Source organism: Trachurus trachurus (genome assembly GCF_905171665.1).
Source record: "Trachurus trachurus genome assembly, chromosome: 9".
Taxonomy (NCBI): Eukaryota; Metazoa; Chordata; class Actinopteri; order Carangiformes; family Carangidae; genus Trachurus; species Trachurus trachurus.
Genome location: NC_139895.1, coordinates 26,301,471 through 26,322,734, shown reverse-complemented (window position 1 = coordinate 26,322,734; position 21,264 = coordinate 26,301,471). Strand labels below are relative to the sequence as shown.

The window sequence follows — 21,264 nt, the reverse complement described above, 5'->3', positions numbered from 1 at the left end:
GAATCCGTTTATCCTCAAGTCCCAGTGAAGGTTTGTGCCAATTTTGAGGAAATTCCCACGAGGAGTTCCCAAGATATTGCAAATCAGCCCAAATTGTGTATTGTGAGGTCACTGTGAGCTTGACCTCTGACCACCGTCCACCAAAATCAAATCACTTCATCCTCAAGTTCAAATTAATGTTTGTCCCAAATTTGAGGATATTCCGTCACAGTGTGTGAGTTACAAACATCCACAAGAGCACAACCACTGACTGATGCTCTCATTCAGCATTTAATCTGTGTCAACTCTCCAAACCTTTACCTTAAAAATTGGAGTTAACTTAAGCTCCTGTTCAGCGTTTATTCTTTTAGAACCAACAATTTGCACTTCACTGAGAAATTACAGACACCACTGGGTTAGGCCTCATGAAATAAACACAGCGCCAAGTATACCATAAAGACTTTATTACTGAATTGCAATGTGACATTTATTTCGCATTCATCTGTGCAAACATCTCACTTGACCATTTCCATATAAATAATGGGGTATGTGCACTCATTTACAATCCCCTCACAGCAGTGATATGACAGCTTCTGAAAATGAAGCCCAACATAAATATATGCCACGGTATCCAACGTAACAGTCAGATCACCCAACACAGGAATTTCAGCAGAGCTTAATGGGAGACTGATACTCTACACAAGAGAGCAGATGTGTTTTGGAGAATTTCCCAACAGTGACAAGACATGTATTGCACTAGAGGCGGCACAATTTCGAAAACACACACACACACAAAACTCATTCCATCAGGGAAGTGCGATGCAGTCTTATTCTCAACTGCATTACAAAGTGCTCCTTCCACTATTTATAAATCGTATTGCATTTGAGGTTTCCGTAGACAACAACTATAAAAACAATCAAGAAAATGTGATCATGCACATATAAAAGGCATAAAGGCAAATGCCCACACAGACATAAAATTTGCCACTGTGGTATATCTGTCCACCTTTGTGAAATTCAAAGTAATTATTATAACATGTTTATTTTGGTTTGGAAGATAACGTAGCCAGAAATGTACCGTTGAGTTTTAAGATATTAAATAGAAGACACCTGGAGGCAGCTGCCATTTGAAATCAACAAAAACGTGTGACAGGCTAGAAAATCAACAAGACAGTTCAATTATATTAAACAAAATAACTTACACTCAAACACTGGCTCAGCTAAGCCTGCAGACTCCCATAAGATCTTCCTAGTTTGTCCAAATCTCAGTACCATCTCTCGACACAGCAGGGAGCAGCCTTGCTCTCAGGGCTCACTGAATAAGCAGATAGCTTCAGAAAGAAAAGGAGTAAAGATTGCCTTTGGAAAATCAGACATGCTGTCCAGACTTTACGCTCTACAAAGTTTAGAGGTTGATAGGGAGGGTGGGTGAGCCGAGGCCCTCTTCCAACCACGGTACCGAGGAGGGGGTGCAGCGTTGTGCTGCCCGCCGGTGGATGCGGCGGAGTCGCAGTAAGTACAGCATAATAGACAACAACACAATGAAGAAACAAGCCAGGAATAAGTAGTGGTTGTTGACAAAGGAGAAACTGTGCCGCCAGTGAGAATGCACTCCTTTCAAGCTTTCCTGCGGGATGTCCCTGAAAGAGGCCAAAGAAAACAAAACACATAAACAAAAAACACAAACATATTAGACAGCTTCAATAAAATAACAGATAATTCACTGCAGTGTACTGTAAAAGTGAGTAAAATTGAGTTCAGAGCCTTGTTCATTATATACTGAGAGTTTTTTAAGCTTTATTTAAATTTCTATTGACCAGCTTAAACCTGCCGAATTAATCTTTATTAAATTGGAACAGGACGAGCTCCTTTTCTGAATGTCTGGGCTGGGAGAATTTTCAGAGTCCTCCGTGCCTTCTCTGAGTTACGGGGGGGTCCGCGCAGCAGTATTTGTCCATATACAGTAATGGTTGTGAATGGTGCTCACTTTTCTTCGTCCAAAAAGACACACCAAAAAACATCCAAATACCTCCATGCTGCTCGTCTGTAATGTCCCTCTTGTATTGAAGCCCCGACATGAGAAATTGTTCCAAAAAAAATTAAATAAGTCTATATTTTAAGCTTGTTTGTTGCAGAAGCTCCCAGTGTCTCGGTTCACTGCTCTTCCTGTGACCGGCGGAACAATTTCTCATGTCGGGGTTTCAATACAAGAGGGACATTACAGACGAGCAGCATGGAGGTATTTGGATGTTTTTTGGTGTGGCTTTTTGGACGAAGAAAAGTGAGCACCATTCACAACCATTATATGGACAAATACTGCTGCGCGGACCCCCCCCCCGTAACTCAGAGAAGGCACGGAGGACTCCCAGCCCTTAGTCGACATGAGAGTGAGTAGATAATAAGTGAAATTTAAATTTTGGGTGAACTATCCCTTTAAGATACAAATTCATTTTTTCAAGACTAGTTCATTAATAAGTCAGTAAAACCATGACGTTTTAATTTGTAATTATTTATTAGACTCTGTCAGAGTTTATTTTCATACGTAGGATTTGATGTTTGATACCATCTCTGCAAATCTTAGTGCTATGCCTGTTTACCAGCCAATGTTTAACACTGATCAGTTTCAACTCCCCACTCACGTTCAAAAATAAAAGTGTTGTGATGAAGGAAGGCTTTGAAGACTAAACAATCTGCTCTCCTCCTACACTGACGAACAGATTAAACTAGACAGGCTTTGAAGAGACCTTTTCAGCTGACTAACATTTAGAAAATATCTGACAAGTGAGAGAAAATCAATCTTACCTCAAAGGCAGAAACCGTGTTCTGTAAAGTATAGCTCCAAGAGTCCACTGGACCTCCTTATCATAGACCAGTAGGGCAGTTTGCAGGTTTTTGTAATTGGCTGGGAAAGAGAAGCCTGAGTGCAATACTTCATACATCCACGCTGATTTAAAACACTGGTACCTGCAGACAAAATATTAGACCAGTTACTTATTCTTGTCCAAAGAAGAATCTTGGTAGCTTGAGCAAGTAGTTAGTGGTTTCAACAATCCTGCATCACTTACTTCAGTCTGTGGAGATCTGCATGTGAGGCATACAAGCCAGAGTCAAAGCGCTCCCTCAGGGTCTTCCACTGGGTGGCACAGTAACTCTGTGAATGTTGAATTGCAACATTAGGAAAATTCCCAGTGATGAGACATCAATAAAAAGCACACAAACCTCTGTAGCTCACAAGAAATTACGTCAAATCTACAGCAGCTTTGTTCTAAGTCCCATCAAGAATCAATGTCACTGATATAACATTATGAAAATCTAATAGTGTACATACATTTTACAGCTGTATATGTACAACATCAACCTTGACAAACATTGAATAGAAAACCCCATGTGTCCTGAATACAGCAAAATAGCAATTTAACAGACACATTTTAACTGCATCCAAAGACAATGGTACTTTTCACAGCAATATGATGGAAATGTAAGAGATAATACATGTAGGTTATATATTAAGGGCATGTACTTCATGCTTTATTAAAGTGATTTTCTATGTGGCAGTTACCTTAGCGGCCTGGTCATATTTTGAAGCGTTATAATCCCCGCCCATTCGCAGCACATCCTCTGTGCAGTAGTAAAACTCAGAGAAGCCGTAGAACTGACTGTTGCCGTAGTCAATGGCTGGCTGGTAGACACCGCTGAGGGAGGTTTGGGTCTCGTTGGTGCGGTTGAGAAACGGCTGGAGAATCAGGCGACACTGGTCAAAGTCTCCTGTGCCTCGCAGATAGAGCTTCTGTGTAGCTGGACCGATCTCATCCTGCAGGTCTGTGGGTAGACAAGGGTCCAGGACGGGGGACTCCACTGACAAACCAACATGCTGACCTAAGAGCCTGAATAAATTGGTAATAGGGTTATTATTATATTAAACTATGCACTGACATCAAGCAAATAGATCTGGCTGTGAATCTTACTTGTTTCGAGTGGCAGTGTTTCTGATGAGGCTTTCCTCATATCTTTGGCGTGCTGCATTTCCTCCAAAACCCAGGAAGGTAGACACATAAACACGATAAACATGCTCTGTGCGATGTGCGTCACACCCTAAGTTGAACTCTGCCAGCAAGTTCTTGGCAACTTCCTCCTAGGGAACAAACAAAAAATCAGCCTGGGAATGATGACACACTGGGATAAACCCACACATTTCCATATGTTCAGTATTTCTACATGACAGCAGGGCTGATGTTTGAATCAAATACTACAGCAGGTCACTCATGTTATAGGACACATCAGAAGAAGAGCTAATTATCATTATGTCTAGTCTGATGTATTTGCGACACATCAAAGTGTGTAGGAACAAATAACTGTCTAACAAGGCAGTAGTGAGAAAATCAGCTGAACTTCATGCAGTGTAAAGGGAAAACGAAAAGGACAAGCAGTGTATGTCGAGCCTGTTATCATAAATAAACCACTATTACACAGATAAATGAAAACTTGACGCCAACAACTTTCTTTGTATTTGATGGTCTGAACATATATGACTTTAATGCTTCCAGTCCCAAATCCTGCTATGGAGTCATGCAGCAGGCTTACAGTATGCCTTCAATAGTGATGAATGGAGAGCAGATCGTCTCCACGGGACAAAAATGGTGCATACAGGTTTAACCAGGGAATGACAGAGGTAGGAAGGAGGGAGAAGAACAAAGGGTGAGTGACAAAAACCAAAGACAGCACAAAAACAGAATTGGTTGTGGATAATAACCTGCTGTGGAGAAGCAAAGCTTACAGTTTTGGGCACTTCGTATGCGATCTGTGTCGAGACCCCGCCCATGTCCAGGACACCAGCGGTCCTTTTCCTCACCAGCGCCTCCTGCTGATCGCTGCCTGGGACAGGGACCTCCACCACAGCCTCTCCATCTTGAACAGGTGAAGGGAGACAGGTGAGACAGTCAGGCAGGGAAGGTCCATCACAAAATGACTGTACAGAACGAGACTTGTTTCCTTGTATTGGTTAACTTGTAGCTGTAGCAGCTGCAGTAGCTGTTTCATTTGCACAAAACAAAAAGTAACTTTTTTAGAATCAGGGGCCTGTAAAAGATTACCTGCTTGGGTCCTTACCATTGTGCACATGGTTGAACCTTCCCAGGACAAAGTTTATTCCAATCCATGCATAAACTCCTGAAATCAATAAAAAATAAAAAATAAATCAGAATAATCATACTAACTTCACAGTCAAAAATATTGAAAATTATCAATATAAAAAGTGGTATTAAGTCATAAACAGAAGTTATGTGACAACGGCAATGGACTTTAATTGAGCATAATGCATTTCATTTCAGCAATTTTTTATTATTCCTTTTTATTTACCTTCCTGTTTTCCAGAAATCACCTCTACATGGGAATCAGAGAAAAGGAAATTGAAGTGGACTGGGATGTCTGTGCGCAGGTCCTCAAGAAGAGCTTCTTGTTGACTGAGATAAAACAAACATCATCATAAATAATAGTTTTCCCTTTTCTGGTAAAACTCAGTCAGTGCTATTTTATTAATCCACGTTTGAACATTTCATGCAGTGTCATTCACGTTTGATAGTTATTCTTATTCGGCCCAACAGTACCTTTCAGGAAGGATTCTCATTCCAGCTGTGCACAGGATGTACAAGGGTGTTTCTTGGTGCTTATTTTTGGGAATGTGTTGGGCTGCAAAGCTCAGCAGTGGAAAGATATAATTACTGGCTTTCTCTGGTGTTTTAGCCAATTCAGAGATACCTACAAGAAAGAAACACACAGGTTGTTTTAGAATTTACATTTACCTTTCAAAAATCAAGTTTTTAAATATTTAACACCTTCTCATTGCCATGATATTTTGACTGACATGAAGCCAAGCACTGGGAAGCTTACCCGGTTTGATCTTCATGACCACTGGTTTGCGGTGTTGATCTCGCATTTGTCGGATGTCCAGAAGATCATGGGGATTACCATTGTGCCGTGGCCAGCAGTACACGAATACCCTAGAGCCACTGCTGCCACAGTCCACCACTAGGCCATAGCTCAGGTTGGGGTTGCTTGTATCTGTTGCATCCACATCAGTCACCCTTGCCAAGTGCCTGTAGAACCACACAGAATTAACGTCGACATAATTTTGCCTGTGTTCATTATGACATACAGACTTCAGTGGTGGGTTACCTGTGGAAGTGGTTGTCCTTTCTGATCCAGCTGGCGGGACCCTTTCCAGTGACAAGCAGCAGGTAGAGGAGTCCTACGAGGCAGAGCACCAGGCCGATGAAGAGCAGCTGTCTGAGGGAGGGTGTCAGGAGCCGAGGGAGAACCTGGGATGAGAGGCTGAAATGCCATGAGGCTGGAAAAAGGCACGAAAAGCTGATCCTGCCAACAGGTAAGAGAAAGACAAGCCTCAGTGAAAAAATAATCCTTTAAAACAACAGTATGTGAACCACATAGGACAGGAGACACCAAACCAACCTTCCCATGGTGCGGATTGTCTTGAAGTTGAGTGTTTCACTTTAAGTCATGAATCAGTTGGATACAAGAGACTGGTTGGTCTTATTCCACGGCTTCATCCTGTTTTCCTTATATATCATCATGACCTTCAGGAGAAACACCGGAGTTGACACGTTATTCGGTTTCCATGTAAAAGGCAGTTTATTACAGTATAAGAGAGGCCTGTGATGAGACCAGGTGCTCTGACAAGTGGACAGCAATGTCCCCGCTTCGCTATCGATGCTGTAATGTGCTATTTTATGTATTCACACTATATAGAGAAATAAAACACACTGGAATAACTGCTGATAGTGGTACAATAATAATAACCAAGGTAGCATTAGACTGACCACCGTCAAGTGTCCGGGGGCTGCAGGAGCGAGCTAAAAAAAAAACCTCAATTTGACATATTTTTACGACTCGTCAACGCCAACACGCTGTGGTTACATGTTCCCGGCCTTTCGTTGATGTAATGCTTACTTACAGCAAACTGAAAGTCCCCCGTTTTCTCGAAAAATTGACATTTCTGGCCAGCCAGATGCTAACTGCTGGCTAGCATTAAACAAGTATGTGTGGCACGTCTCCGGCGAGTGACGTGGACTCGCCTCGTCCGCGGTGTGTTTGGTTTCCTGCTCGGCGTCGCCCGGATAGCGAGCGACAAGGCGGGTAAACCTGAACGGTCTGGTGGTCTCACAATTTTGTCAATGGTCTCACACACTTCTCCCTCGTTTCCATTTATATGCAGTTTACAAACCGGGTAGATGTGCGCTGCTGCCGTCTAATTGCTGGAATGTGGACCAGGCAAAAACAACTAGGTAAGTCCCTGGTTGCCTGCAGGTAAACGGATTAATGCCTCATTTTGTCCCTCTTTACTGCTCCTGTTTCTGTTAACTATTTTGTTCTTTTCTGTATATCTGAAAATATATTTCTCAATATATATCTATATATGAGCAATTTGTCAGCTCTTTTTCATATCCTAAATGTTTATGGCATACAGTGAAGTACAATCTTGTTATAATGGATCCTCCTTCCTTGTAGCCTTTTATGTAAGAACAAAATCAGTCAAGGAAATAAAGATATCTCTTTTATTTATAGTGCACTGAGATGAGACACTCCACAAGCCTTCTCACACATAGTTACATGTTGTTGTCATGTTGAAAGAGTTTTGAAAATAATAATATACTATTGCAATTGTGCAGGCACTGTAGGCGTTAGTCCAACATGTATCCTGAGACACAAATTAAATGCATAGTGCAATTTGTCAGAGTAAAACAGTCTGAATGAGTGTGGGTGTGAGAAAAATGAATTTTTTTGCTTTTTAATGTTGCCGGAGGTATCATCACGGAGTAAGAATTTCATTGTACTGTGTGACGCTGTCTTCAGTATATATGACAATAAAGATTTGAATTGAATTGAATTGAATTGAATTGAATTGAATTGAATTGAATTGAATACCGTAGTCATACAAACTGAGATTCCACTGCAATTGACTCTGAACTGAACTGAAAACTGTGCACAAACTGTGATATGATGCATTACTGGATGTCTCTTCACTACATCCAAACAATTTTGACTTTATTGACGGTTTTACAGTTCATCCACTCTGTTTGTCTGATTTTCCAACAGTGACTCAAATCAACAAACTTGAGTCTCTTGCTCTGCTGTATGATACTTTCCACTGTCGTCATCTCCACATCTGTCCGCAGCAGGTCAATGTGCTGTAACCGTCCAAGTGGCATGAGAGGTAAGTCTGTGGAAACTGCAGGAAGACATCTGTCCCGGTTTCCAACACGCAGCACGTCCCGTATGACGCGGTTCAGAGGGCATGGCAGGGCGATCAGGGAGAGCTTCTCCAGCAGAGGAGAACCAGTCAGGAGACACTTGAGACCCTTCCTCAGGGACATCCAGGACATGGTAGGAATCGTTTGGTTGTGATCATAGGAGAAACTGCAGGAATATGGAAGACACAGAGAAAACAAAGAGGGTTACTTTGATGGGTAGTCAAACTACCTTTAATCAATATTATAAATCAAAATTATTATGTCGCTGATTGGTTCAAATTGTTTAAACAAACTCTATTTCTCATGTGAGTCCAGAAAACATTTGAAGCCAACTACAAATTATTTCATTGAAATTGTTTCTCTACTCCCTGAAGTCAAAGCATTTTAGTCTATGGGGAAAATTATCAGTTCCCTTACAAGGCAAATCAAAGCTGTGTCAAATGCATGACTACATGTGCAGTCTTAACAGGAACAAACAGTAAATCAACAGTCCCTTGTGTGAGTGTAACAGCAGCCATACTTGAGTGTGAGAGAGCTCAGGTTAGGCAGCCGTGGAAGATCCCGATCATCCCGATCATCCCGATCATCCTCCATCTGGTATTGTAGCATGGTGGGAGGCTCAGCAGAGATGAGCAGGTTTCTGAGACTGGGACAGGCTTTGATGGCCTCCAACAGAGGAGTGAGAGGGCTGGTTTTCACCCCCTCCAGGCTGAGAGAGACCAGGGAAGAGCCTGCAACTTGCAAAGCAGGAAGTAGATCCCCCAGAGGACCTAAGAAGTGTACCGTGAGGCTCTGTAGCTGGCCTGACCAGGTCTGGAGACCTGCAGCTAACAGAGACCCCTGGCTTCTTCCTCTAATGTATTCCTGATCATCAGCATTCACGGACACAGAATAGATATCGGGACATAAACGGCCTACACTGTCCAAGAAGTCGCAGGTTAAGCCCTTGATGTCCCGTAGACGCAGGATCAAGTGTTCATCACTCGACTGTGACAAAGCTCTCACCTTTTCCTCAGTTTGGTTGAGAGAACAACTGGGTCCTTCATCTCTACTCGCATCGTCCTCACTTTCATCTTCACACGCATCCCATAACATTCTCTCCTCCTCCTCATCCTCATGTTCCTCATCTACTGCTGCCGTTCCTTCTCTCCTCTCTCTAACCATGCCTTGCCTGTGCCTCCACTCCCTCCACACCTCATTCATGCTGGGTACTCCTTCTCTGTCAGTGAACTCATCAGTCTGGCTAAATTCTCTGTGTTCAATGAGAGCGCAGGCCTGTGTGATGCCCTCCAAGGCCACTCTCTCCAATTCCTGCAGGGAGAGGAGTAGGTAGGCAGCCGCTGCCACACGGTCTCCCTCTTCTTCTCCAAACCCAATATCCAGAGCGAGCAGACTGCGGAGGGGCAGAGGAGGCAGGGGTGCAGAAAAGGAGGAGTTGGGGTCAGAGGTGAAAGAGGACATAGGAGACTGAGACGACTGAGAGTTAGAAGAACCGGCAGAAGAGGAGCAGAAATCCCCACCTCCGAGGGGAAGGAGTGCAGCTGGAGAAAGGAAATGACAGCGGGATACATCGAGATGGCGCAGGAAACGACAACGCTGGGCTATCGTCCTGACCACACATCTGTCACAGTGCACACCAGCCAGGGAGAGTGAGCGGAGGGCAGGCAGACAGCCGAGAGTCTCAGAGAGGACTTTTGATGGCAGCTGTTGGGCTCCAGATAGATCCAGACTCCACAGACCCTGAGACAAAAAGAAAATATTATAAAGGCACACCCTACATACAACAATGAAAAGCAAATTTGCCTATCTTCAAAACTATAAATAGAGTGTACTTGTGTGTGCGTTCCAGTGTACTAGTTCAGAAGATAAGATTTATCATTTGTTTTTGCTCTGTTGCCTCTGTCAACAAACAAAAAAGTGACATTGTATGCTAAATGTTTAAAACAGGAAGGAACCATCTAAGATTATTTGAATAATGCAAATGTGGCCTTACTCAATATCAGGAAAATAAAATGACAAGATTTAAATATCAATAAGAGTGAAAATGTTTCTCTCTGTCAATAAGAAATGCCGGCCCTGTTTTTTAAATGCTAACTCACTAAGAAAGAGATCATTTTTAACAGACCTGGCAACGTGCAGAAATGTGACTACAGAGGGCAGAGGTGATCAGACCAGGACACATATCCAGAGACAGGCCACGGATCTGAGGGACCAGCAGGAGGTGCAGAGCTGCCCGGGACAACTGCTTTCTGGCGCACAGCAGCCCAGTGAGCTCTTCAACCAGTTTACCTGCTACAAGGAGGGTGACAGACAAAAGAGACAAACTGAGGTGGGACTGGTGGGAGATATTATTTCTGGATCAGCCACTCTGTGCATCACTCGCTCTGTGGTCAGAGGGAAGTTTTACAAGACACAAGAGGAAGTACGTTTAGGGGGCGAAAAAACAACTGAACCCCTCATGACCATTGTCATAACCTCTGCGTCACTCTGCGTGATAGTGAAAATCTCTCATTTCCCCTTACAGGCAAACACTATATCAGTCATTTTGCTGATATAGTAGATCGGTGTATGACACATGGTTAAGTCGTCTCCAAGAGAAGAACAAAATATGTGATCATTCAGTTATGACACACTCACTGTTACTATTTACAATAACAACTGCTGTATGACTATCTAATAACAAACACTCACGCAGTAAGTTGAAAGGCCCCATGATGTATCTGAAGGAATACTGGTCCAGGTACTTGTCAGTATAGTCTTTCACCCACACCTCCTTCATGTTGTCAGCAAGGCTCAGCAGACATAGCTGCGTCAAGGAAGGGACAGAGCCGTCTTCATTTGTCTTCCTGCATCTCCCAGTCCACTGCTTTTTCTTCGCCACCCTCCGACCCTGTGGCCCTCCACGGTTGCCCAACACCCTGAACAGAGGCATAGCAGGGCGGCGGTGGCCGGCTGGCTGCAGGGCTGAGGTGAATGGTACAGGACGTGTTAGATGTGGAAGCTTCACCTTACTGCTCTGGGGCAATTATCACATTATAAACAGGTTACACTATGATACAGGTTACTGTTTACTATTTGATCCTTAGCCTACTGATTTGCCATATTATTCATTTATTTTCACTGGCTAAAAGACTTCACTGTTGAGTTTTTGTTACATGTAAGAGGAGAGTAAACAAAACTTTAACCAGACATGAGAATGAGAAGTTACCATGGCAATTAAATCAGTAAACTGTGCTGGACACTGATTTAGCTACTATTTAAATGTAATATTAACATAGGGAAGGAAGTTCTTGATGCAACCTAAGTATTTATTTTTGCGTTGACACCTACCTGTCGGCTCTGGTCGTGCTGGGAGCAGCAGCAGCACACCTTGAAAATGAGCACAACCTTTGCTTTGGTCCAACTTTCGGCACTTCCGCACTGCGGCGTCACGGGGAAATTCATCCCTGAGTTTAGTCTCACAGGAACAAGTTCCGTTCAGGCTGCTGTGAGATTCAAGAGAAATATTGCGACTCCAGCCGAGGTCTGGACCCTATATCAACCACAAATATATGCATATTATCAGTTTTATTGGTGATGCGGCAGTATACAGCCTGGATGATAATAACTCCCTGAACATTTTTAATTTAGGACAAAATAGCACAGGGCAGTTAGAGTAAGCTATGTTTATTAAAAAGGCTGTTTAATGGCCCGAGATATTATATTTAATAACAAACCACAGGGTAAAATGAAATGTCGTGCAAACAGATAGGCTACAAGACAGCGGATTTTCTGATCAGCGGAAAAGACGCTTATGAATGAGGAACAACTGCCGTGCAATGACCCCCTCTAGTGGATATGACCTAAAATGACCTCTTCTTCTATGTGCACATAGTCTTCCTACTATGTGCTACAAATAGCACATAGCCTACTACTAGCCTACAAATAGTATGAGGTTCTTTCAACATTATGCCAGAGGACTACAGTTGTAAATTAGCCTCTGGCTACCACTGGCACTTTTATAGATTTCCATTAATGTGCACTGTCCTCTAAATATTTTAAATAGTGTCTACCTGAAGTGCAGCCTGAGGAGGAGGAAGCCTTATTTGTCAGTAGGACATGACAGTAGGCAGCCACATGTCTCTCTTCTGCTTTCTCCCCCTCTGAACTGTCTCACCCAGATGGAGAACACAGTCTATTAATGGAGCTGTGAACTGCAGTCAGTGGGCACTTTATTCATCCATAACTTTTACCTCCATTTTGGGTTATGATCACTGATCAGTAACTATTTTAAATTACAGATGAAAGAAAAACACAGTGAAAATGGCTCATTTTTTAATTTTTTTTATTTCAACCTCCATGACGTCACATCATATCTTTAACAAAAAATCTGATATTACTTGATATTTTCTGATAACAATTTCTATATTAGAATAAAAAACTATTGATCTTGTCTTAAATGTAATCACGTTTATGAAGATAAATACATATGCAGAAATCAGTCCCCTTAGTTTCCCTTCATTTCCTAACAATCTTAAGACAACCTTACAATGGTAATATAAATACATTAGTATATTTTATCTTGGCAGCACTTAAACTCAATCATCTCTCAGCAAAACCATTCAAAGTGGAATGAATGAGTAAATCTTAAGTTACCAATACTATAATTGATTCTAATAAGGCACCAAGTTAATTACCTTTTACACTGAGTAAAAGCAAGATGAGGATTACAATATGAATGACAAACAAGTCTCACCATGCTGAACACTGTAATCTAAAGGCCACACTGTACTCTTCAAAAAAACAAAACTCAAATAGCATAATCATGTGCTCATGTTATTTTAAACACAGGAATGAATCAATTTCAATGGAGTGTACAGTGAGAGAAAAGTTATTATTAATAACAATAACTAACAGAAATAGTGCAATGTCCACAGCTCCAATTAAGCTCTTAATAATAAAAAGCCTAAAGGAACAGTCTGAATTCGACCACAATTTTGTGTGACCCTCGGTGGACCTCATAAATAGCACATCTATTATTCTACTGTCTGGATTAAACAATAAAATATTCATCATGGTACTTCAGTCTTTAATTCATTAGCCTACAGTAGCCTAACACAGTAACTCAGTTCATGCAGTCATATTGTGTTTCCAGCTGCTTATTCTAGTGATACATCTGTGGTATGTTGTAAATATAGATGTGTTTTAGCCTTTAGATAGGTGAGATACATGTGAGGAGGGTCAAAGACTTTATTCTGCTGTCTTGATGAATGGCACCACATTCCTCCCAGCCACAAACACCTCCACTATGTTACGATCATCACCTGAGGAAAAGATAGACAAGCAAACAGGTAGTAGTGAGTGGCACATGAATCTTAAAGGTTAAGTTTTGAAATAAACTGAAAGGGACACTCACCCAAGTTTAAGAACTTCTCCAATAGAATCTGAAATTTTAAATGAATTATAATTAATATTACAGTGAAATTACATATTTCTAGTTTCTTTATTTGTGCAGAAATGTGTTTGTTTGCCAGCAACCAACCATAGGTGCCTCATCCTGCATCAGGTCAATGGGTGCTCCAGGAGCAGCAACGTTCACTCTCAGGGCATCGAAGTCTTTGCCCACTTCAAAATTCCCTGTTTGGTCATCTAGGGACAAAGCTATGGACAGAAAATGTAGTGAAAGAAAGTGTTGTATTTTCTGCCCTCCTGTGAAATTGCAATCAGTCATCGATATTTCCACAGCTACTGGCGTTTCCAAGGCATTGCAGGCATTTTTACTGTAGCGCTCTGAGTCACACAGAGTGATCAATGACTTCGGCATGAATAATGGCGACACATTACACAATGCTAGTGTTTGTTTGTGCGTTACCTTGGCTGCCTCCCAATGTGGCCAGTCTGAACACCTCCTCAAAGGTAAGTGTGTCATGATCTGGGTCCTGGATGGTCAAGACTTTGGATGTGTCCAAAGTTCTCCTCACAGCATCCAGCATAGAGGCTGAATAGCCCCCCGCCACATCTGAGCCACAAGACACAAGCACAAGAATTCACACATTTGTATTGAGGATATAAAAAGCAGCAAATGTCTAGAATTTCTTCACCGTGAGGGCCAGAAATACTCATTAAATATGATGCTTTGTTTTTTCTTTGAGACGGATAATGAAACCAGCTAAAAGCGATCAGTTGATGGTCAGCTGACCACTGTGTCAGAGCTCTCAGCTGACTAACTGACGGCTGAGAAACTAGATGATGCACCATAATACTGTAAAACTATGTCCTTGCACCAACGCACACTGCTCTCCCAGCCCCCGTGCAGACTTGTATGTACTAACACTGAGTCTCCAAAACAAAGCCAAACATAAGCTGCCTACTTCACAGGGCAGTTCACAGTGGCCTGGCAGTAGAAAATGTACACGTGCAGTTGCTCTGCTCCCACCTGTTCCCAGCCCCAACTTCACTTTGCGGTTCAAGATGTTGCGGACATTCAACATTCCACTGCACAACCTGTGTAGATGTAGAGAGAGAAATGGTCAGTCAAACAACTGGGAAAAAATACCTTAGTTTCTTTATCAACTGGCCAATTGTTTCATGGTTGAAACTCAACATTTAATTTTTGAATCAGAATCAGAAAAACTTCATTTATCCCAACAGACAATTCAGTTGACAGCTCCCAGCCATAAATAGCCTAAATAAATGCGTAAACACAACAATCAGCAACATAAGAGAAGTCACAACTGTGTAACACAACATCACACTGCTACGACCTAATTTCAGCACATGGATTAAAAAAAAAGTCTACTCTTTTTCTCATTCTAGCGTCTATAAGGGAATGTTATCCTGTGCTATTTCATCATGAAATCTGTGTTATGTGAATCATCTTTGGTCATGGTCACATCAAGTTGTAAGAAACTATGAGAGACTTACGAGATGTTGGAATTGGGGCAGTGAGACAAAGAGGCTCCTGTCTCTCTGAACAGATCCAACTCTTTATCACTGAGGTAGCAGCCATGAGCCATGACAGTCTGTGGATTATTGTAAAAATTAACCATGGCCAGTGTCAACATATCAATATTCATATACATTTTCTGTGTAACTGGATGTGATTGTGTGCTCACCTTGTCAGTCAGCAGGTTGTATTTATGATAGACGTCTGTGTAAGACTCTGAGTCAGGAAACAGCTCCTTTACAAGCTTCACCTCCTCAGTGTTTTCACTGATGTGACTCTGAAAAGGAGAAACCAATGACAGACGTTAGACAGTTTCCTCAAAAGAAGCATTTAAACCGAAGGAGCCTGAGTGCAGTGACGGTATAATAACATCGCTTAGTATACTTAATTCTCCTGCATCAGTGTGCTGCCTTTAAAAATCGGATTTGTGCATTTATTTGATTGTTCAAAACCCCCACAGGTCCAACACTAAATGATCTCTATGGCAACAGTTCCCTGTGGACATAGCCTGGTTTGGTTGCTACAGTGAGCTCACCTGAATGTGAAGGTGGTTATTCTTGGCAATTGCTCCAAGTTGTCCTAGCAAGGCTCCTGTGCAGGATGGAGCAAAGCGGGGAGTCACTACAGGCCTCACCAGGGGGTACTGGCCCCGCCCCCAAAAAGGAAGAAAACACAGACACAGGTGAGATAGAGGACGATATAAACAATGCATCCTTGAATTGTCCTCACTGTGTTACAGTATCTTACCTTTTTATTTAAGAGCTCTGCAATGAACCTTGAAGGAGCAAAATAATGATTATTTATTTGGGGCACTTCATGGGTTAAAAAAAAGTAGCAAAGGTGTGTAGCAAATATCACTTGTGCATATTCTCTGTGATGTGCATAAGTGTATTTCAATGCTAATGCTATTAAAGTGTCAAATGAAAGACCATCTACAAATCAAGTCATGCCAATACAAACACTACAGGAGCCACAACACTTTCCTCCCTCTGGGATAAATTCCCTAAGACCCCCCTCTTACCTATATACCACCTACCTTACATCATCCATAGCACTTCTGTTGTTTTGTACCTGTCAAATATTCTACCAGCTTTGCATACTTAAGAACTGCTCATTCTCTAACATACTCAATAACTTCAGTGTAACCATTATCAGTGTTGCAAAAATGCACACATAAGACTCTACATACAGTATGCACAAAAGACTTCCAGCACATTAGATCTGCTATACAGTGTAATATAACAGGTGATACCCACCGACAGGTCTCCTCTTGAGACTCCTGACTGGTCTCTTTGTAATGCTTCACAGAGTTGTTCCTGTCCATACACACCTTTCCCACCAAGGCACGCTGTCCAAAGTCATCTGCAAGAACAATACAGGTGTCTGAGCTCACAACTGATTTGTTGCATCTTTATTTACATGGCACATTGTGAGCAGAGGAATATAACGCAATGTGCTTCACATCATGACCATGATACAATGAAATGTAAAATCAGAACAAGGCATCTCAGAAAGGTTTTCAGCCACAACCAGTGTCCCTTCCTGTCACAATGACCTGTTTCAAATCTAAGATTGTTGGAAGAAATCCTTCGTGGTTAATGATAACTAAAGAAGAGTTGAACATAAATTGAGACCTGGCTAAACAGCACCACCAGTGTGCACTGATGAGACTTGACGGTTTTTGTGCAATGACATTGACGTGGGTGATTTTACATCATTTGAATATCAAGCTCTGAAAATCAAGGCAGAATGATCTGTGTTTATGATTACTAATTAAGTTAATTATGTCTTTTCATGTGAAGCACTATCATTGTTAAACACTATTATTATTATTATTATTATTATTAGTATGGACAGGAGAGTTGAGAGAGAGAGACAGGAAATGGGAGGCAGAGGGGGGGTGGGGGGGGGTGACACACAGGATAGGACCGCTTGACGCGGGATTCGAACCGGGGCCGCCTGCCGTGAGGACTATAGCCTCACTACGGGTGGGGCGGGTGATCTACCAACTGAGCTAAACACTCACCAATCACCTTGAGGCCTACGCACATACTGTACATACTTTGGCTACATTACCTGCAATTACCTACCAACAGACTACCAAAACCGGTTGATTATAACAACACTCCTGGGCTGTTAATTACTTGGTGATATCAGATCATGCATCTCAGCACTATCTTTCAGCCATGCAGTTAAGCAATTATTTTCTCTGGTTCAGTCTCTGTGCTTAAGTATGCATGTGAGTACTTAGATTGGAGAACAATACAAACTGATCATGTGTTTTGATCTGCATCCTTTTATGACGCCTCATCATGAGTGTCCTTACTGTCTTGTGAGGGCATACGTCAAACCAGAACACTGATATATTCATGTGTCCACCACTGCTCTCTACTTGTGATGTGTGATGTACTGTAATAATGTGTGACATACTGCACAAATAAAGCAAAGGCAATTGTGTAGCATGAAATTTCTCATCGAAGCTATGACAGGAAAAATGTGTCATATGACTATCGACAGTACTATAGCCATGTAGAATCATAAAAATGCACACTCACCATATCAACTCAGCCTTCTTCTTCATTTAAGACACTGTGCCTATTAGACTAATCAAACGTGACTAATGTATACTGTAGAAAATGACTAAATGTGGGTAGACTGGGGAAGTACCAGTCAGTGACAACACCAGATCGGTAAATGTTAATCATTGGACATTTATACCGTTGTAATCATACTCATATCAATATCAGATTCCCTGCACTAATGATGTATTGTTGGGAGAAGAAGCCCTTTGAGGGGTAACACCCATCCATGTTATGGAACGTAACAAAAGACTAATGCTTCAATAAGTTTCAGATGATCAGCAGCAACTCTGTGAGACTGTGAGAGAGCTTTGTGTTACTGTGACCAAACATGTTATATGTATTCCTTCAAAATTTCAAAAATCCAGAAGAAGATGTAAAGCATGTATGGATAGTTCTCAAAACACACAAATGCACCCTACAGACACACGTTTGGTTTTGTTAAATAACAAGAGTTTTTTGAAAGAGAAAACAGCTCAACAGATCAGAACAGGACAAAGGTGAGGGTTTAATGAACTTGATCGTGTGTGTGTGTGTGTGTGTGTGTGTGCGTGCGCGCAGGCGTGCGTGCTTATGTTCAGTATTGCATAACATTACATGAGGATGATAAGAAGAAGGCATAAAGGTGAACTCATGGAATGCATTTCTACAACAGGTCTCACAATATATCAGCTTACTGATTCACTACTTGTCAGTTAAACAATTAAAACCTAAGTCCAACTACTCTGCTCACTTTTATGGATTCAGGTCATTGTGGTCTTCAAGACATTTAAACAAAAGGTATGGATCCATCATCACATTTTGTGCCCCTGCTCTTCATAAGCTCATACTTATCATGTACTGCTAAAATGCTCAGTTTATTTTGACATAATCTGGTTTATCAGCTGTGTTGACAATAGATTCGACATTTGTCATGAGGGACAGAGCTTCGCTCACATCGCATACACACAATTTACCAGTTACAAAGTAGGACAATGTATTGACTGAAACTATGGGCTGAATAATTAATTGGCTAATATTAGAGGCATTTGACTGAAATACTCTGACAACACAATGCACTTCAGTCTCTAACTTGACAGTTCACATTATAGATAGAAAACAAAGAAGAGAGCCAGTGGTTAAAAAAGAAAAACATTTAGGTCAAAACGTGAGTGTATATGTGTGTGTTGAGTGTTGTACATCTTACTTGCAATCTTGCCCAAAAGGAGAGAGGCATCTGTATGAATGGTGGCAAAGTAACATGCAGTGGTTGTTCCGTTTCTCAGGGTCCTTTTCTGTTAAACATGGGGGTTGTATTACAGGATTAAGCCTGTGACATTGTTGTTGTTTTTTTTTGTCGTTTTTTTCTATATGTTGTTAAGCTTTTCATATCCACCACACCCTCCATCCATCACACCCTCCCTAATGGAGGCACAGGACTGAGTAATACAGACTCAGATAGACCAGCAAACTCACCACTACATGGGTGTAGACCCTTCGAGCAAACTCCAAGTCTTTAAAGCGGGACTCCACAGGGAAGGTGTATGTGTTGAGCCACTGCAGTAGGGGCATGTCCAGGGCTGTGCCAGCGTAGCTGTACTGGGATGCATGAATGTGGGTGTCCACCATTCCTGGCATGAAGAACTCACTAGAGTGGAGTAGGCATGAAAATCATGAATGAAATCATGAATGACCTCTCTCTCCTTTAAACAAGTAAATCTCTCTCAAATTATCTCTGTGTCCCAGTCCACTTTAATGTTCCACTTACTGTTGTTTTAGTTGGATGACTTCAGATGGACTGAATCCAAATGTTTCTGACAGTTTGTCCAACTCATCGCCTTTTCCGATGAAAGCAATCTAAAGTCAGAATGGAAATCAGCAGCAATTGGAATAAAACATGATCATTAAAAATGTATGTAGGCCTATAGGCTACTGTTGACAAAGCTGTGAGGGCTGAAAACATTTGGGTTTTTTGGCTCCGACACTGTGCATTGTGATAAGAAAAGCCTGAGAAACAACCTACAAACTAACTAAAAACCTGAGGAACTAACATTTCATTTGGTACAAAATTACCAGCAACTTCTGTAAAAACAGATACTCCTTGTGTAATCCAGTAATCATCTCCTTTTATATGCCTCTGATGTCCACTAGAACCACTTAATTATAACCAGCCTATGATTTTCACAATGTCCACTTGTCTTTTTCATCAATTTTAATACAGAGCTTGAGAGAGCCTAATACTCTGCCTACACTTGTGTATTTAAATGTGTTATTTCAGACTGTCATTATTATGTTTTTATGTCTGAGCTTAGTTAGCCAAATTAGTTGCTCAGCAACAACCCACTGTAGGAGACACTTGATTATAGGTTACAGATTTACATTTGGAAAACACAGTGTAGCTATTGATACGGAGAGATATTTATCATTTAATTATAATATAAAAACAGCGCACGATTTTGTTTTTCTAAACCTTAATAGAGTTATCAATATCCCCAACTCATATAAGAAGCTTAGTTTAAGATATCCAACAAACCTTTCCCTGTGTGTCCACTCCTAGGAGCGCATCTTCCAAAACCTCCACCGCTGTCTCATGAGTCGAGTGGATAAATGTTCCTCTGTAGACGTGTGACATTGCGGTGGTGTGTCTTTCGGAGTTTGCCATCTCTTCACCCGATGAGTCCGAGTCGAGCAGTGAGAAACCTGCAGCAGCAGCACAGGCGCTTTAATGCTGTGGAGGCTCCGTGCGCCAACAAGACGCACGGCTCCACCTGACTGCACAGAGACAATCTGCAGCCAATGGTAGAGTAGGGTGTGTTTGTCTGTGTGTGTTGCGTTTTTTTTTTTTTTTTTTTTTCCATCGGTGAGCTGTCTTTGTTTAAATTGCACTGTACAGCTAGCTCAAGAGAATGTATCTTGTTTTTATCGAGTTTTTCTCTTATTAACAGCTGACATCCTGGCGACTGATGGATAAGCCACATTGAAAACACAGCTTAGCAAGTTACAAAAACTAGTTTGATCAACTAAAGCAATTTAGAAATAATTACTTAGAAACAGAAAAGGTAATAGAACAAAACTTAACTAAAACTAAAAACGGACAAATAGCCTACTGTACTTATGGTGCATAATAATTAACTGGGTTTGCTAAAAATAAATAAATAAAACAGCCGAATTGTTCATTGTTCATAAACCACAAAACTTTAAATCCCAACTGTTCCTGGGAGAGTGCAAGGAATATCAACTTTCATTTCGTAAACAATATTGTCTTAATGGCCATGAAGGGTTTGGAGGGTTTGATACCGTTGTGACTGCATGCCTGCTGAGCAACACCCCCTCTGAGCCTTTTTATGAGCCACTAGGTGTCAAGTGACTGTGCACTGTCTGGTATTGACATTAGCTGCCAGGGTTGTTCAGGGGTTCAAGTTCTGAGGACGACTGGGGGGGGGACTATATACTAGCCTATTACTGCCCGTCCAAAAAAAAAGTCACCACTTGGATTTAACTAAGTTAGTAGGTAAGAGCCTCCCATTGCGGCATGGAT

General features: G+C 41.6%; 3 protein-coding genes across 4 annotated transcripts; all 3 read right to left on the bottom strand.

Annotated features, from left to right (window-relative positions):
* Positions 1-457: 457 nt before the first annotated feature.
* On the bottom strand, positions 458-7,097 carry entpd4 (ectonucleoside triphosphate diphosphohydrolase 4). Of its 2 annotated transcripts, none has more exons than XM_083979503.1 (13): positions 6,947-7,097; positions 6,445-6,569; positions 6,151-6,348; positions 5,866-6,071; positions 5,583-5,733; positions 5,335-5,438; positions 5,086-5,145; positions 4,730-4,884; positions 3,945-4,111; positions 3,539-3,863; positions 3,045-3,130; positions 2,782-2,943; positions 458-1,619 (listed from the first exon to the last, which is right to left on the bottom strand). In XM_083979503.1, exons 2-13 carry the CDS (start codon positions 6,450-6,452, stop codon positions 1,385-1,387), a joined length of 1,857 nt encoding a protein of 618 aa, XP_083835629.1. In that variant the 5' UTR covers positions 6,453-6,569; positions 6,947-7,097; the 3' UTR covers positions 458-1,384. The 2 variants fall into 2 exon arrangements, with proteins under 2 accessions (XP_083835629.1, XP_083835630.1); XM_083979504.1 differs by having other exon boundaries at positions 4,754-4,884.
* Positions 7,098-7,533: 436 nt separating this feature from the next.
* Positions 7,534-11,647, bottom strand: LOC310991737 (uncharacterized protein). Its single transcript, XM_083979623.1, has 5 exons — positions 11,574-11,647; positions 10,935-11,207; positions 10,369-10,535; positions 8,764-9,983; positions 7,534-8,409 (listed from the first exon to the last, which is right to left on the bottom strand). The coding sequence occupies exons 2-5, from the start codon at positions 11,173-11,175 to the stop codon at positions 8,016-8,018; spliced, it is 2,022 nt and encodes a 673-aa protein (XP_083835749.1). The 5' UTR covers positions 11,176-11,207; positions 11,574-11,647; the 3' UTR covers positions 7,534-8,015.
* A 903-nt stretch (positions 11,648-12,550) lies between these two features.
* Positions 12,551-20,476, bottom strand: gda (guanine deaminase). Its single transcript, XM_083979624.1, has 14 exons — positions 20,260-20,476; positions 19,495-19,583; positions 19,203-19,374; positions 18,934-19,021; positions 16,425-16,530; positions 15,916-15,943; positions 15,704-15,811; positions 15,338-15,445; positions 15,147-15,244; positions 14,659-14,726; positions 14,095-14,241; positions 13,765-13,883; positions 13,639-13,666; positions 12,551-13,546 (listed from the first exon to the last, which is right to left on the bottom strand). Exons 1-14 carry the CDS (start codon positions 20,386-20,388, stop codon positions 13,473-13,475), a joined length of 1,362 nt encoding a protein of 453 aa, XP_083835750.1. The 5' UTR covers positions 20,389-20,476; the 3' UTR covers positions 12,551-13,472.
* Positions 20,477-21,264: the final 788 nt, after the last annotated feature.